This window comes from Triturus cristatus, chromosome 9 (assembly GCF_964204655.1).
Source record: "Triturus cristatus chromosome 9, aTriCri1.1, whole genome shotgun sequence".
NCBI classification, from domain to species: Eukaryota; Metazoa; Chordata; class Amphibia; order Caudata; family Salamandridae; genus Triturus; species Triturus cristatus.
Window position 1 is genome coordinate 525178829 of NC_140592.1, and position 15804 is coordinate 525194632.

At 51.5% G+C, this 15804-nt stretch overlaps 1 protein-coding gene across 1 annotated transcript in view; it reads left to right on the plus strand.

The window, feature by feature from the left end:
- The first annotated feature begins 12756 nt into the window (after window positions 1-12756).
- The window catches only part of LOC146798239 (solute carrier family 22 member 6-B-like), a 1062737-nt gene continuing 1059689 nt past the window's right edge, over window positions 12757-15804 (plus strand). Inside the window, exon 1 of the mRNA XM_085625517.1 lies at window positions 12757-13201. Within this exon, the coding sequence (XP_085481643.1) occupies window positions 12821-13201 (381 nt within the window). The 5' untranslated portion in view covers window positions 12757-12820. The remainder of the gene's footprint in view (window positions 13202-15804) is intronic.

The window sequence follows — 15804 nt, forward strand, 5'->3', positions numbered from 1 at the left end:
TAACTTTCTAAAAGTAGTATTTACAAACCCAGGATATTAAAACAAACTTGACTACAAGAAGTATTTTATCATCCTGAGCTCAGGCATACTAAACTTGACACTTCTACCATGCTCTCTGGGTCCACTGGGGTCACAGCGTTGGCGTGATCCCGGCAGCCCATTCTGGCCTATGGAGAGCAGGTAGCCTTCAATAGTGAAAAACGACAAGGGCTGTAATTCACTACTAAGACATGCCACACACACAGGGCATGTCCTACCTTATGCCTACAATGCACCCTGCCCTTGGGCCTACCAGAGGGGTGGCTAATATGTAGGTAAGGGAAGGTTTAGGGACTGGCAAGTGGGGGTACTTGCGCAGTCAGCGCGACGGTCCCGGACCGCGCACAGGGTCTGCGGTGGCAGGCCCTAGACACACTTTACAAGGCCGCTTCCGTGGGTGGCGCAACCAGCGCTGCAAGCCCACCAGCAGCATTGGCATTCACAAGCCCTGGCACCCCTGGTGCACTTTACTGGGGACTGACAGTGAATCCAATAAACCAATCAGGGACATCAATTACAGGTACATTTTACTTTGGGAGCACTTGCACTGCGGCACGGATTAGCCGTGGCGCAGTGCCCTGAGCGGGCAACACCAGCAAAACAGTCGAGGCACACCATCAAAAAGTGGAAGGGAAACTCACGCCAAGGTGCCAGGTCTAACAGAAGGAATAATGAAGAGTGAGTACATTACCACATCAATGTCACTGAGGTGAGCACATGTTCAACAGCTAATACACATCTGCTTAATACAGAGTCTCTGCTGTGCAATACATCCAGGACACGTAGGCCAGCCAGGCGATACTCCTACGAAGAGCCAGCCACAATAGTTGCATGGCAATGTTGACGTGACATGCCATTAATATAGCTGTGGGCCAGTGTAAGTGACAAGCCAGACACATTACATGAGTGACAGACATCCACATATCCACTGGACATCCATTTGAAGGATGTCATCTTATACAGACAGCTGGCGGGAATCTAGACGCACAGGTCACATGTCATCAGAAAAAGGACAGATAACACACATTTCCATGAAGGGGTAAATGTCAAAAACTGATGACACAGACATTGTGAGAACGCAGATGTTGCCTCATGTCAGGAAGTCATCTTCGGACCATCATGACACATGTAACGTGTGAGTCCACATGTGGAATGGTGTGCGTATATGTGTGTCATGCACATATGCACACAGACACATGTTGGATGCTGCAACAGCAGATGGAGTTGACGGAACAACAACGGAAAGCTCATGAGAACACATGACACACACATGACATAGTCACATCGTGGCACGCTGGTAGTCACATGTCAGGTGTAATTACCCATGTACCTGGCATCAGGGGACAGTTGCGGGTGTTGCTGACTGTGCCATACCAGTGATGCAGTGCTTGACACGTGTGTCATACATGCACACTTGTGCAAAGTGTGAAGGGGAAGTGTGCCACGTAGTGCCCCATCACACATGACATGTGTAAACAGCTCATCACACATCTATTGTGCCACAACATGAGGAGACATGTGCCACATCACTGCCTGACACACCTAGGCCCTGCACATGAAGGACTGCACTGACAATGACTTGATGTCCAGCCTTGTGCGAGTCTGAAACCTCCATTCCTTTCGTGTGCGCCTCCTATCACCAGTGTAAGCTGTGAAACGCAGTACACACGCTCTGAGGGCGTGTGTACAGCCCGTACTCACGCGTGAGTACCTGCCGTACACGCGTGAGTACGTGCCTATCACTATAGTTGTGTTACTGTAGGTCCGAGTGATACGGCACGTACTCACGCGTGAGTACGTGCCGTATCACAAGGGCCTACGGTAACACAACTATAGTGATAGGCACGTACTCACGCGTGTATGGCCCATACATGCGTGAGTACGTGCCGTTTTACAAGGGCCTACGGTAACACAACTATAGTGATCGGCACGTACTCACGCGTGTACGGGCTGTACACACGTGAGTACGTGCCGTATCACTAGGCCCTACGGTACCCCCAACATAGTGATCGGCATGTACTCACGTGTGCACGGGCCGTACACACGTGAGTACGTGCCGTATCACTAGGCCCTACCGTACCCCCAACTATAGTGATCGGCACGTACTCACACGTGTACGGCCCATACACGCGTGAGTACGTGCCATATCACTAGGGCCTACGGTAACACAACTATAGTGATCGGCACGTACTCACGCGCGTACGGCCCATACACGCGTGAGTACGTGCCATATCACAAGGGCCTACGGTAACACAACTATAGTGATAGGCACGTACTCACGCGTGTACGGCCCGTACACGCGTGAGTACGTGCCGTATCACTAGGGCCTACGGTAACAAAACTATAGTGATAGGCACGTACTCACGCGTGTACGGCCCGGCCCGTATCACTGTAGTGATGGTGCCCTAGGGGTACGTGTGAAACGCGCCGTACCTGTGTGGGGATTTAAGAATTACAATGGGGACACATGAGGGACAAGTATTAGGGCCTAAATGCATGCTGGTTGTCATGGATCCCGAGTTTCAAGTTCAAAATTTAACATCATGTGGTCTGGAAAAAGCAGTTGGCCACATTATACATTGTTGCAAAGTGGTTGTTGACTTGACATGATACTGCAAAAGCGAAAGATGCGAAGGCTGTCACTGGTGTATGTTTAAAGGGATTGGAGGAAACGTAGGATGCAAATGAGTCTGACCAATCACTCTGTACTCCTGTAAATGGAATAAGCCAGCAAGGCAGATATAAGGCAGGCGGAACCCATGAGAGGGCACTTGCCTGCACAACATGTCAGTCGATACCACTGCTGCTGTATTGTCTCCCTCTGGCACCATGTCAAGGACTGTGGAGAGGGCCAAGCCTTTCACCCAGGAGGAGAACGAGGCCCTGCTGGATGTGATCCTCCCACGGTACCCCATGCTGTATGGTCGACCAGGGGAGCAGGTGAGTGCTGACTCCACTACCTTTGCCTGTGCACCTTTATTGTGTCTGTCACTTCTGGCATTGTGTCCAGGTGTGACAGACATGCAATGTTGGTTGGAGTGGGTCCCAGGGGGGGGGGGGGTGGATGGCTTATGTCTCTCATGCAGGGCTTGATGTAGTTCATGTGTGCACTCCTCACTTGCATTGTGCTTACTGTGACATTCACTGCATAGTGCATGGCACATTCAGCCAGCCTAATCCTCTTGGGCATTCTTGTTCTCTTGTCCTGCGGTGAGTCAGTGGTCACCCCGGTGTGACAGGTGACTGCACCCACAGATGTGTGTGAGAGTTGAGTGGAGCTGTGGTGAGAGTGGTGAGAGTGTCCAAATGATGTGTACGCCCCCTGGACATTGATGTGTGTGAATGTTTTTTGTCATGTTGGTGAGTGACTATGTGGAGTGTTGCACCACGGCTGCATGGAGGAGACAACTGCTCAATCCATCTGATGTGTGAAGTAAGCCGTGCTGTGTGTCTGACTTGCTGAGCTAACCCCACACCTGTGACCCCCCCTGGCAAGTGGCACATGTGCAGAGTGAAGTTTGCATCCGCTGTTGCCAATGGCAGGTGATTGATGTGTGCCTGTGTGTGTCTGTGTACTCTGCTGAGGTTTTGTCAGTGGCCTGGGGCATGTGACTGCTTTGCGGTGCTGTCCATCAGCCTTGTGTTGCTTGGGATGCACAGTGTGTGCCATGATCAGGGATTGTTTCGCACCCCTCATGCCACCTGTGTACTTACTATGCCATGTAGTGCATTGGTGCGTCCCCAGTGGAAAAAGCCCCTATGACTAAGGTGCTATTACTTGCCAGCATACTATGCCCTGTTCAACACATCTAAGATATTCAAATGTGTGTCTCTGTGACATGGTGGAGGTGTAGTGATGTTGTCCCACTTTGTCATCCACACAGGTAACCGCCTACCAGAAGGGTAAGATCTGGAAGGATGCCGTCAAGGCCGTGCAATCGGTGGAGGGTCGCAGTCGGCACCTGCCACACGTGAGGAAGAGATGGCAGGACATCCGGTGCTGGACCCGGAGGATCGCCCGGGTCATGCTGAAGGAGGAGGCTCCTCGCAAGCATGGCGGGTGCAGGCGCCTGACCCACCAGATAAAGCGTGTCCTGGCGGTGGTCTTCCCTGACCTGGATAGGCGGATACAGGAGTTACAGCAGCAGGAAGGGGGTAGGTACATCTGTGTTTGTTGTGTGTCGCCAGCTTTTGTAGCTGCTCAGTCGCCTGGATACACTGCCAGGCTATATATGTGCAGTGCATATCCTGTTCCCCCAAGTCAACCTGTGCTGTTCTTCCTCCCTTCCCCTCCTTGACATGTGTTACCTGGTCTGTGTGTTATCACTATTGCACATGGTCATCTAGGCTGCCAGTTTATCAAGGTGCACACTGCTTTCAGCATCATGTGTGGGGGTGGTCTGCCTGTCCCCTGTCCTGTCAGTCATTTGGGGGTGCATAATTGTTGGCACTGATGCTGAGTCTCAACATAGGAATGTGAAGGTTCAAATGAACAGACTTGCAGCATGCATTACCAATGTTGTGGCCTCAGACATGATGTGCAAGAGTGGGATATATGCATAGTGCCGGGACGGTTGCTCCTGTAACAGTCAGCTCATTCCAGGACCATGGAGCAGTGTGCCCACTACAGTCCCCTGACACAACCTGCCCTCCTACTCATGTGTGTCATCCAACACTGTGCACATTCACTGTGGGTTCAGCATGGCTCTGCCTCTGTGGCATTGTTCCCTGGCCTAGGTAGTAGTTTTCACATGTGTGATACATTTGCCCACTGAACAGGGATACACCAGTTTGCTTGTGCATACTCACACTGGGCAGTGCCTGTGTGGCTATTCACAACAATCTGTTGATGTTTGTTTGTGAGCAATATGTTTTGGCAGCCCTACAAGGCAATGTCGTGTTAATGAAGCTAGTTTTCAAGCACAGTTATTGTAACCCTGAATAAGAGGTGTCACTTCTTGATCGGTATCAGTCACATTGACTCAGGTATGGGTGGGTGTGTGCGGGAGGGGCGTACATGTTCAACCCTGATGTTTCATTGCCAGTTCTGACTTGTGTGTGATGATTCGCAGTACAGAAAGTCATCGTGCAGTGCCCCAGTGATGTTGGCCAGTGCTTAATGTTCGTGCTTCATTGCCTGTGTCAGTTTTTGACAATCATGTATTCTGCTTGTACATTTTTGGCACCTGTGTGTGGTTCAGATGCTACACAGTTGCGACTTTGTGTGCTGACATCTGTGGGTACATTCTGGCTTGCCATGAGGGGGAACCCACAGTACAGCTAGGCTTTTTTGCAAAACAATTGCAGGCCCATTAGCTTATGCATTGTCCTGGGTGTGGACATGTGTGCCACTCCAGATGACAGTCAGTAGGTCATATGTGTAGCCAACTGTGTGATGAGGTGACGGATAGCCATGTGACAAATGACATTATTCAAGTTGTTACTCAGAGAAAATGTCAATTGGCACTCACTACACCTGTCAACATGTCTCAATGTTTCATATGCTTGACCTTGTTGTTTTGATGTGAAGGACAATGATGTGCCTGCATGACAGATGTCTCCCAAGGAAGTGCACAAGACACCACCTTTACACTTTCCAGGGACACTCTGGCACATTTTAAAGTAAGGCACAGTTTGAACAAAACTTGTTTGGAGTTCATACATATACATGTTCCCACAGTGTGGTAGCATTTGGGTTAGTCCATGGTTGTTGCTGATACCAACTTACGAGTGTCAAGTCATCCAGACCACTGTGGTGCCATGTATATGTACTTACTGATACGCCATTTCTGCCTAACAGTGGCTGATTTGAATGAGTCTGTCAGCTCAGACAATGACTGTGTACATGTAGTTTGGTGTGCACCTCCTTGTGTGACTTCTGCTATACAGACACATGTGTTTTGTGTTCACAGAGTGCTACATTCACACATGCTAGACATGTCCATTGTGTAAAGGGTTGTGATTCTCCAGGAGTCACAATGTATTTCTTTGGGGTGTCAAAAGTACTCACAGGTCTCTGAGTGTGGGGACACCTTCTGCATTGGCATGTGGTATTTGGCCTTGGGTGCGACAATACTGTTTGGTTCACAGTGAACAAGAGGTGGCATGCCTTCATAGTCTTGCTGTGCTCAACTGATCCCAGACACTAGCTTCTCATGACCTTGTGATTTCAAGTTATTTGCTGTTGTGTCCTAATTGTCATTGTTTCCAAGTGGCATGGTGGGTCAACCAACTGGGGAGTGCAGGGCTTACATATGTGGGGAGTATCCTAGATGTTACTCATGATGCCTTTCCTGATATGCACTGTTGCCTATTTTGTTTGGACTCATGTGTCAGATGTATACAGGTGACTGATTTTTCCTGTCTCTTCACCTTGCCCACAGCATCATCGGAGGACACCGAGGGAGACACCGGCACGGACGTGGAGGAGGGATCGAGCAGTGGTGCCACCACTGCTGAGGAGTCAGTGGAATCTAGTGACACGGAGGGCGAGGGGAGTGAGGCGGAGGACCTGCCCAGTACCAACACTGACTATGAGGCAGACGGGTTCAAGGCTGAGCTCCCAGAGGGGGCGGAGGCTGCTCCCACTGCTGAAAGCAGCAGTACATCTCTCGCCGCCCCCTCCATTCCCATCACCGCCTTCCCACTTGCTTGGGTCCCTTCTGTCCGTGCTAGGCCACACCGTGTCTCCTTCGTGCCAGGCACCGCACCCCCTGCCCCTGTCCCCCCTGCTGCCCTCACTGCTGAGTCTGTGGACATTCAGCGGCAGTTGCAAGTTGGGCAGACATCGATCCTGACTGTCCTCCATGGCCACACCAGACTGCTGACCCAGATGGTGTCGTACATGGAGGGCATGTCATCAGCGATCTCTGACCAACGGATATTGCTGAGGTCCCTGGACTCGTCACTGACGGCAGTAGTGAGTCACCTGCAGCACTGCCTCCCCCCTACCCCTGCCCCATCCACAAGTCCCACACCCATGCCTGTCCCAAGCACACCAAGACATCCACACACACGCACCCCACCAGACACAAGCAGCACACCATCACGTAAGGGCAAGCGCACACCTCCTGACACGCACACTCAGGCACAAGCACTGGGTCTGGGGCACACAGGCAGGCACGCAGCCACAGTCCTCGTCCACATGACTCACTCCCCAGTCCCTCCGATGTCACTCCCCTTTCTCCCCTGCCCCAGATTCGGAGAAGGAGGCCTACTTTGCTGGGCTGGGCCTCAGCCCCACTAGTTCACCTGGCCGGAAACGGTCAAGGCACTCCACGGGTAGGGGAGTTAAGTCCCCCAGCCTGTCCACCACCTCCCCCAGTAGCGCTGCAACCCATCCCTTTCGACCCCCCCCCCTCCTTGGGGCCTATTGTTTCTCCGGGTGCAGGGGAGACGCTTGAAGAACTGGCAGAAGTGTGCAGAGCCGAGCTCACCTCCTCCTTTGGTGCTGCCCCACCCCCTGTGGTGGAGTCGTCCGTCCCTGCACCCACCACACCTACCCTTCCCCCTCCTGTCCCTGCTGTACCTGGTCCTTCCCCACATGATGCCCCCCCCCAGTCGACGACACAGTCTTGTTATGTGCAGGCAAGCTAGGGGAGACGCATGGCCATGTGTTTTGATATGGACTGGCCATTGGCCTTTGTGAATAGTCTCGTTTACACATTATTATTTTCATGCTGAATAAAGCATTTTCTTTTTCGTTTAAAAAGTCTTGCATTTCAGGTATTGATGTTGATGCTGATGCTACAGGAGTTGGGGTTGTGGGCATGTGTTATGTTTCAGGGAAATGTTGTAGTCTGCTGCTCATGGGGTGGAACCTGGTATCTGCGTGCCATCACAAGGTCTCTGCATAGATTCTTTGTCGTGTATGCTCTTTGTGTTTGGAGACTTTGTCCCAAGGAGTGTTCCTTCCTCTGTGGCACCTGACATCTCCCCTGCAGAGAGTTGCACAATTGTTGTGTTGCCCTGTGTCTCCATTTCCTTTGTTGGTGATGGATCCCTTCAACTCTGGCCATGCCTGCTCAGCAATGTCTCCGGCTGTATCGTCTGTGCCATCCTTGGAACTCACTGTACTTGTGTATAGAGTATTTTGCCATGCCTTCATCGAGAAATTGTCCCTTTTCCGCACAATGCATGTGTGTAATCCCAGCCTAGTACACATATGGTACTTGTTCTGCTGGGTATTTGAACACCTGACTCACAATTGTGGGCATTGTATCTGTGGGAACTCCACCCTATTCCTTCCATGACAGACAACATCTTGGTGGCTGGCCCAGCACCTGAACATTTCTACCAGTCCTGGGATGTGCGTGACCGTGTGTGTTCTCTTTGGCTCTCTTAGTTTATTAGGCAGTGACATGACTATACAGTCTTGTGGCATGATCTCAGTGTGTGTATTGTGCTGCATCTGTCAGGGGTGGGTATGCATGTGTTATTTGTCCTCACACCCACATGTGGTGTGTCATGCAGTGGGGGAAAGACATCCATCCTCCTGGGAGTGGGACACTGCTGTCAGTGATGTGTTGTTATGGCACTATCATCATTGTCCAAAGTTAGGGATACGTACATACACCCATGGAGTTGTGGTCATCTGATAATGATGTACACCCCCCCATGTCTCTGTCCACTGCTGGTATTCTTCTGCACCCACCCCCATGTCTCTGTCCACTGCTGGGAGTCCTCTGCACACACCCCCATGTCTCTGTCCACTGCTGCGAGTCCTCTGCACCCACCCCCATGTCTCTGTCCACTGCTGGGAGTCCTCTGCACCCACCCCCATGTCTCTGTCCACTGCTGGGAGTGATGGGCACCCACCCCTCACATGTCCCTGTCCACTGCTGGAGTTCCTCTGCACCCACCCCCATGTCTCTGTTCACTGCTGGGAGTCCTCTGCACCCACCCCCATGTCTGTGTCCACTGCTAGTATTCCTCTGCACCCACCCCCATGTCTCTGCCCACTGCTGGGAGTGATGGGCACCCACCCCTCACATGTCCCTGTCCACTACTGGTATTCCTTTGCACCCACCCCCATGTCTGTGTCCACTGCTGGGAGTCCTCTGCACCCACCCCCATGTCTCTGTCCACTGCTGGGAGTCCTCTGCACCCACCCCCATGTCTCTGTCCACTGCTGGAGTCCTCTGCACCCACCCCCATGTCTCTGTCCACTACTGGGAGTCCTCTGCACCCACCCCATGTCCCTGTCCACTGCTGGGAGTCCTCTGCACCCACCCCCATGTCTCTGTCCACTGCTGGGAGTCCTCTGCACCCACCCCCATGTCTCTGTCCACTGCTGGTATTCCTCTGCACCCCCCCATGTCTCTGTCCACTGCTGGGAGTGATGGGCACCCACCCCTCACATGTCCCTGTCCACTGCTGGTATTCCTCTGCACCCACCCCCATGTCTCTGTCCACTGCTGGGAGTCCTCTGCACCCACCCCCATGTCTCGGTCCACTGCTGGGAGTGATGGGCACCCACCCTTCACTTGTCCCTGTCCACTGCTGGTATTCCTCTGCACCCACCCCCATGTCTCTGTCCACTGCTGGGAGTCCTCTGCACCCACCCCCATGTCTCTGTCCACTGCTGGGAGTCCTCTGCACCCACTCCCATGTCTCTGTCCACTGCTGGGAGTGATGGGCACCCACCCCTCACATGTCCCTATCCACTGCGGGTATTCCTCTGCACCCACCCCCATGTCTCTGTCCACTGCTGGGAGTCCTCTGCACCCACCCCCATGTCTCTGTCCACTGCTGGGAGTGATGGGCACCCACCCCTCACATGTCCCGGTCCACTGCTAGTATTCCTCTGCACCCACCCCCATGTCTCTCTCCACTGCTGGTATTCCTCTGCACCCACCCCCATGTCTCTGTCCACTGCTGGGAGTCACTGCTGGGAGTCCTCTGCACCCACCCCCATGTCTCTGTCCACTGCTGGGAGTCCTCTGCACCCACCCCCATGTCTCTGTCCACTGCTGGGAGTGATGGGCACCCACCCCTCACATGTCCCTGTCCACTACTGGTATTCCTCTGCACCCACCCCCATGTCTCTGTCCACTTCTGGGAGTCCTCTGCACCCACCCCCATGTCTCTGTCCACTGCTGGTATTCCTCTGCACCCACCGCCATGTCTCTGTCCACTGCTGGGAGTCCTCTGCACCCCCCCCATGTCTCTGTACACTGCTGGGAGTCCTCTGCAAACCCACCCACCCACCCACTTGCGCCCTTGCTGTGGTACACTGCTGTCCTGGGCATACACCACCCCCAATTTACAGCTGATGTGCTGCACCAAGCCGTACACCTACATCCGTGGCGTGTGTACGCCTTGTATCCATTATGTAATGGGGCTGTAGGGGTATGCGTGGTACGGCCCGTACCCATGCTCTGGGGGCGTGGGTACGGGCCATACCACCATTGTGGCGGTGACGTAGGGGTACGCGTGGTACGGCCCGTACCCACGCTCTGGGGAGCGTGGGTACGGGCCGTACCACCATTTTGGCGGTGACGTAGTGGTACGCGTGGTACGGCCCGTACCCTTGCTCTGGGGAGTGTGGGTACGGGCCGTACCACCATTGTGACGGTGACGTAGGGGTACGCGTGGTACGGCCCGTACCCACGCTCTGGGGGCGTGGGTACGGTCCGTACACGCGTACCCCTACATCACCACTGCAATGGTGGTACGGACCGTACCCACGCTCTGAGGGGCGTGGATACGTCTCGTGCCACCATTGTGGTGGTGACGGGTACGCGTCCACGTCCACTTCCGTTGTGGCTGGACGTGGGATTGGTGGACACGCCCCCCAAAGTGACCAGACCATGGAGGTAATTTATGTGCAGGATATATTTGTTTTTTGTGGGGTGTGGGTTATGTTTCATGCTCCTTGCACCCCCCCCCCCTTTGCCCCCGGGGGTTGTTCTGACCTTCTGCGGCGTCTGCGTCGGTTTCTGAACACGAGGTCGTAGGCTATGAGGGCCGGGATGATGCGTAGGTTGAGGTCCATCGCTGTCCGTCGCGTATCGGTGCTCCTTGTTCGCGTCGTTCTCAATTTCCCGGCAGTTTTTGGCTCCCGTAAAAAATGCTACGTGCTGAGTGACGTAGGCACGAATCGTACTTGCTGGTCCATAAGACGCTGCCTGACTCCGTCCGGACGTCGCGTATGCGCCGTCCAAAATCAGATTTGTATGTATTTTTTTGCCGGTCGGTGTTTTGTACGACTCGTACGGAAATGGTATTTCTGTGCGAATCGTACTTGCGAGTTTGTAAGGTGTTTTTCCCGGGTACGAGTCGGACGGAGAAAATGCTCCGTACGACCATTTGTACCCGGGTTTTACAGGATCGGAATCGACACCTTAATATATTAAATATTTATTATTTTATTGTATATATTTAAAAAACGATATTGAAAACAATGAAATTAATGACCATAATTTTTTGGATATTTTTGTACTTACCATTATAAGCATAGGATGACGATACTCTTGACAGTGATATTTTGGTCACAATATTTTTGTATGTCGATATGTTGAGGGTCAATATTCTGTTAGTGAACCCCCGAGTAATTACCAGTGGCTGAGATTAATTCAAGCATTCCATCGATCGCTTTTTTGGTTACTTCAGTGTAACACCCTAGGTGGGACAGGTATGCTCATGCTTGGGTCCCTGCACACTGTGCCACTGAAACCAGCTATACCTAGCTGGTGAACCCTAATAATGGCTAAACCAGTCCTAGGTTGCTTGCGTCCAGTTTCAGGGAGGACCAGGCCTTGCAGTTTGGTCTGGATTTCCCAGTTGAAGCAGGATCGGGATTGATTTGCATATTCCTGGGTTCAAACTGAGGTGGTACAGTACGCAAAATAACGATGGACTGGGATGCAGACCTGTGTAATTAGCAGGGCCTGAGATTAATGCAAGCATTTCAGCCATCACTTTTTTGTATAGTTTGCCAGGGCCGGTGAGACATACAGGGTACCAAAACCGGCCCTGGCAAACTGCTCGGACGGTCCCCCTGGAGGGGGGTGGGGGGTTGCGACTGAGCTGTTAGTTAGGGCCGGTTTTGGCCAATTTTGTTACAGGGGGGCCGAAATTGCCACCCATGGTATCAAAAAATACCCCCAGGGGCCCAAAGCCGCCCCCCACAATGGCAGCCCAGCGTGAAAATGCCTGGTGCCCGCTATGGCCATTCCGGCCCTGGAGGCATTATTGATTCTAAGTTCATGTGTGAAAACTGTCACTTTTAATAAATGGCTCCACACGCAGTGATATAACCTTATGTACTAAGGACCAACGCTTCTGCATGTTAATGAAATGCACATTTTTTAATTTTGAAGATCTTTGTTGGTCGTTTTATGTGGAATGTGTTTCTGAAGGACACGTCTTTACCTCTTTTCCTTCACTTTAGTTAAAGTACAAATAACTGTTCGCTCTTTAATGCTACAAATCTGTCAAGTTCCCAGCCCTCCAATGCTTCTGTTCAGCAGTGGGCCTCACGTGAAAGTCAGGAGGGACGCCAGAGGTCCCGGGCAGTATCTCGGGATCCCTCACAGACGTTTCTGAGGTCAATATCAGGCTTTCTTCGAGTGCACTCTGCCCCTCATTCCAAGAAGACTCGCCCCCTACAGAGATTGGCCCCAAGACGTGTTTGTCTTCCACTCCATTAATCATTCACCCGACTAAATGTCCCCAAATCTGGTGCATCAGCTGAGCGCAGAGCGCACATGACAACCAAGGGAACCGCAGCTCGCACCCCCTGAAACGGCTGCTGAGGCGGCGCGGTCCCGCTCACACCATGGGCTTCGGCGATGTCATAGAGGAGCGGGGCATGGGGACCTTCCAGATCCTGCACATCACCCTGCTCACCATCCCGACACTTCTCATCCCCAGCCACAACTTCATCCAGACCTTCTCGGCCGGAGTGCCTGCTCACCACTGCCGGGTGTGGACCGGCAGCAATGGCAGCGGATCAACGAACCAGACGGGAGGCCAGCTCCGTGCCTTCATCCCCACCGACGTGGGCGGCAAACTGGAGCCATGCCGGAGGTACGTACAGCCCCAGTGGCAGCTCCTGGACGAGAACGGCACCCAGAACACCTCTGGGATTGAGACGGAACCCTGCCTAGACGGATGGGAGTATGACCGCAGCGAGTTCATCTCCAGCATCGTGGACGAGGTAGGTCGTGATTGGGCACTTTATGTCTTAGTGTGCATCGACCACCATCGACACACCAGTGTCGCAACAGAGAGGTCTCTATGAGAATAATGGCCTGCATTTTGGCGTCCTTTAATGAAAGGCCATTAATATAGGTAAACCTTATTTATTTATTTTTGGGTGGGGGCGTTGAGTGAGTCTTGATTTTAATGAGAGGTTCAAGCAGGGGGTTGGTTGTTTTCTGCTCCATATAAGTGATCTCTTTAAATGGATTATGTCTAGGGCCTATCGTAAGTCAACATGAACCTTCACAAACTCAATGGAGAGAGGGCGAAACGCTGCCCACTAAAATAAGCCAAGAAGAGAAAAAGTTTATGCTCCAGATGATGTTGTACACATACAGCCTCTGTTAATGCGGAAAGTGCGGTAGACCCATAATTATGCGGGAAACGAAGTGACCACAGAATCGCATATTGCCAGTGTCATTGCTAATAATCCGACCCGTATTTTATCCTCATTCCCACTTCTTTGCTTTTCTGCATACTTAGGGTCAGATTTACAAGCCCCTTGCAACACTTTTGCGCCGCTGTTGCATCACTTTTTTGTGACGCAGCGGCAGCGTAAACATTGCGCCACGTTGTGACACATTTACAATGTGACGCATCTCGTAGTAAAGCCTTGCGCCACATTATACCTGACGCAGGGTGGGCGTTCCGACTTAGGAAAGCCTTGTAAAAGTGACGCAGTGAAATCCACAAGATTTCACAGCACCACTTCTAGGACGCGACTGCGTCAAAACCTTACACTTGCTTAAGCAGGCGTAAGGAGTGACGCAGCACAATAGGTATAGGCCTTTCTGAGCATTGCTGGAGTTGCGTTGTGCTTGCCACACGATTCCAGCAATGCGTGACCTTTGCGCCAACAGATGCTTGACACATCTGTCAATCCTTGCGCCATGGTGCGCCGCATTGTAAATGCGACGCATCCATGGTGGCGCAAGGTTTTTTTGCATTGCGCAAGGAAACTGAGGCATCTCTGCTATAACGCAGAGATGTGTCAGATTCTTGTAAATCTGCCCCCAAGTATCTAGTCTTTATGCTTTTCCGTGCCTCATTCATCCACCACTGTACACTCCTTTCTCTTGATCCCACTCTTGCAGGTCATTTTCCCTCCTTGCTTCCTCTCCTTTGGACAGTTTACCTACCTTTCTCTTCCTTCTTCTTTCTTGTTTTTGTCTTTCTCGCTCATGCTCTGAATCATGCCCGGATGATGAAAAATTCGCCCCACCTGCACAAAATAAGCGGTTAGGCGTTGCTCAAAGTACAATGACCGGGGAGGTGCCAGTTCTTGGTAGTTCAGTCCCCTGAACCAGTTGGTCTGCTGGAAAATATATGCACCTACAACGCGGGGTGGCTGGCGCATCATTTTATGCGTTTGCAATGAAGGGCAGAGTGCTTTTGGGGTTGGCTAAATCATGGCGAAGACGCTATAATTGAGAATTTACAAATCACACTGTGCCTGGCTAAAGAAATGATTAATTTTGTTATCAAAAAGAGGCTGGGCTTTAAGGAACTGCTTCAAAGTCAGTTAGAACATGCTGTGTTAGGTCGACACAGTCTGCGACATGTTAGGGACATTCGGCAGGCTTCCCCGGAATCCATTCCGCCTATTGCTTACCATTGGCTTTGTGGTTTGTAACTCACACTTGCTTGCATTTTATTTTCTGGCTTTAATTGTCTTAAGCTGTCCAGTTTGAGTTCGTCCCTCCCCTTGCCCAAACCCCATTTATAGAATCCTCCGAGAGCTCCCTTTCTGTAAACAGGCCTTCACATCTGGTTCTTATCTTGTCACATTTGCTGTGCAGTCAAAGACAGGGGTCAAATGTCAGGCTTTTGTCTTCCAAGAAGCTTGCCTTTGCTTTGCTTTCTCTTACTTCAAAGTGAGAGGATTTATGTGACAATTATGCTGGCTACTCATGGTGTGCTGGTCGGAAGGCTGTAGGATGTTATTTTGTTTTCTAGCACACAACAACGTTTAAATTTCTGTAAATTAACTGTACAGGTATTTTAGAATATGTCAGAATTAGGACATCATAAATAAGGAATTTTTTTGAGTAATTCTGAAGCGTGATAGAAACAAATATTTTAACACGATGAAAACAAATCAATATACTAGATGATGACATTTGCATACATTATCGTTTGTGTGCTGTATACTTTCATCAGTAAAACTTACATCTGTACAAATGTAGTGGTCATTTCCATTGAAGATATGGTTTCTTTAACAGCAGTATCCTACCACACTATGCATACTCCACTTTACCCTACTCCACTTTATTCTGCACCACTCCATGCCACTGCACACCACTCCGCACCACTCCACATCATACCACTCCATGCCACGCCACACCACTCCACACTGTCATTGCACTCTACTCTGCACCCCTCCACTCTACGTCTCTCTACATCACTCTACTCTATGCCAATGCACTAAACTCCATGCTAATCTACTGTGCATCACTGCATTCTTTGCCAAGGCACTCTGCACCACTCCATTCTGCACTGCTTCACTGTATGCCACTGCACTCTACGACAATGCAATCTACTCTAACCACTCCACTCTGC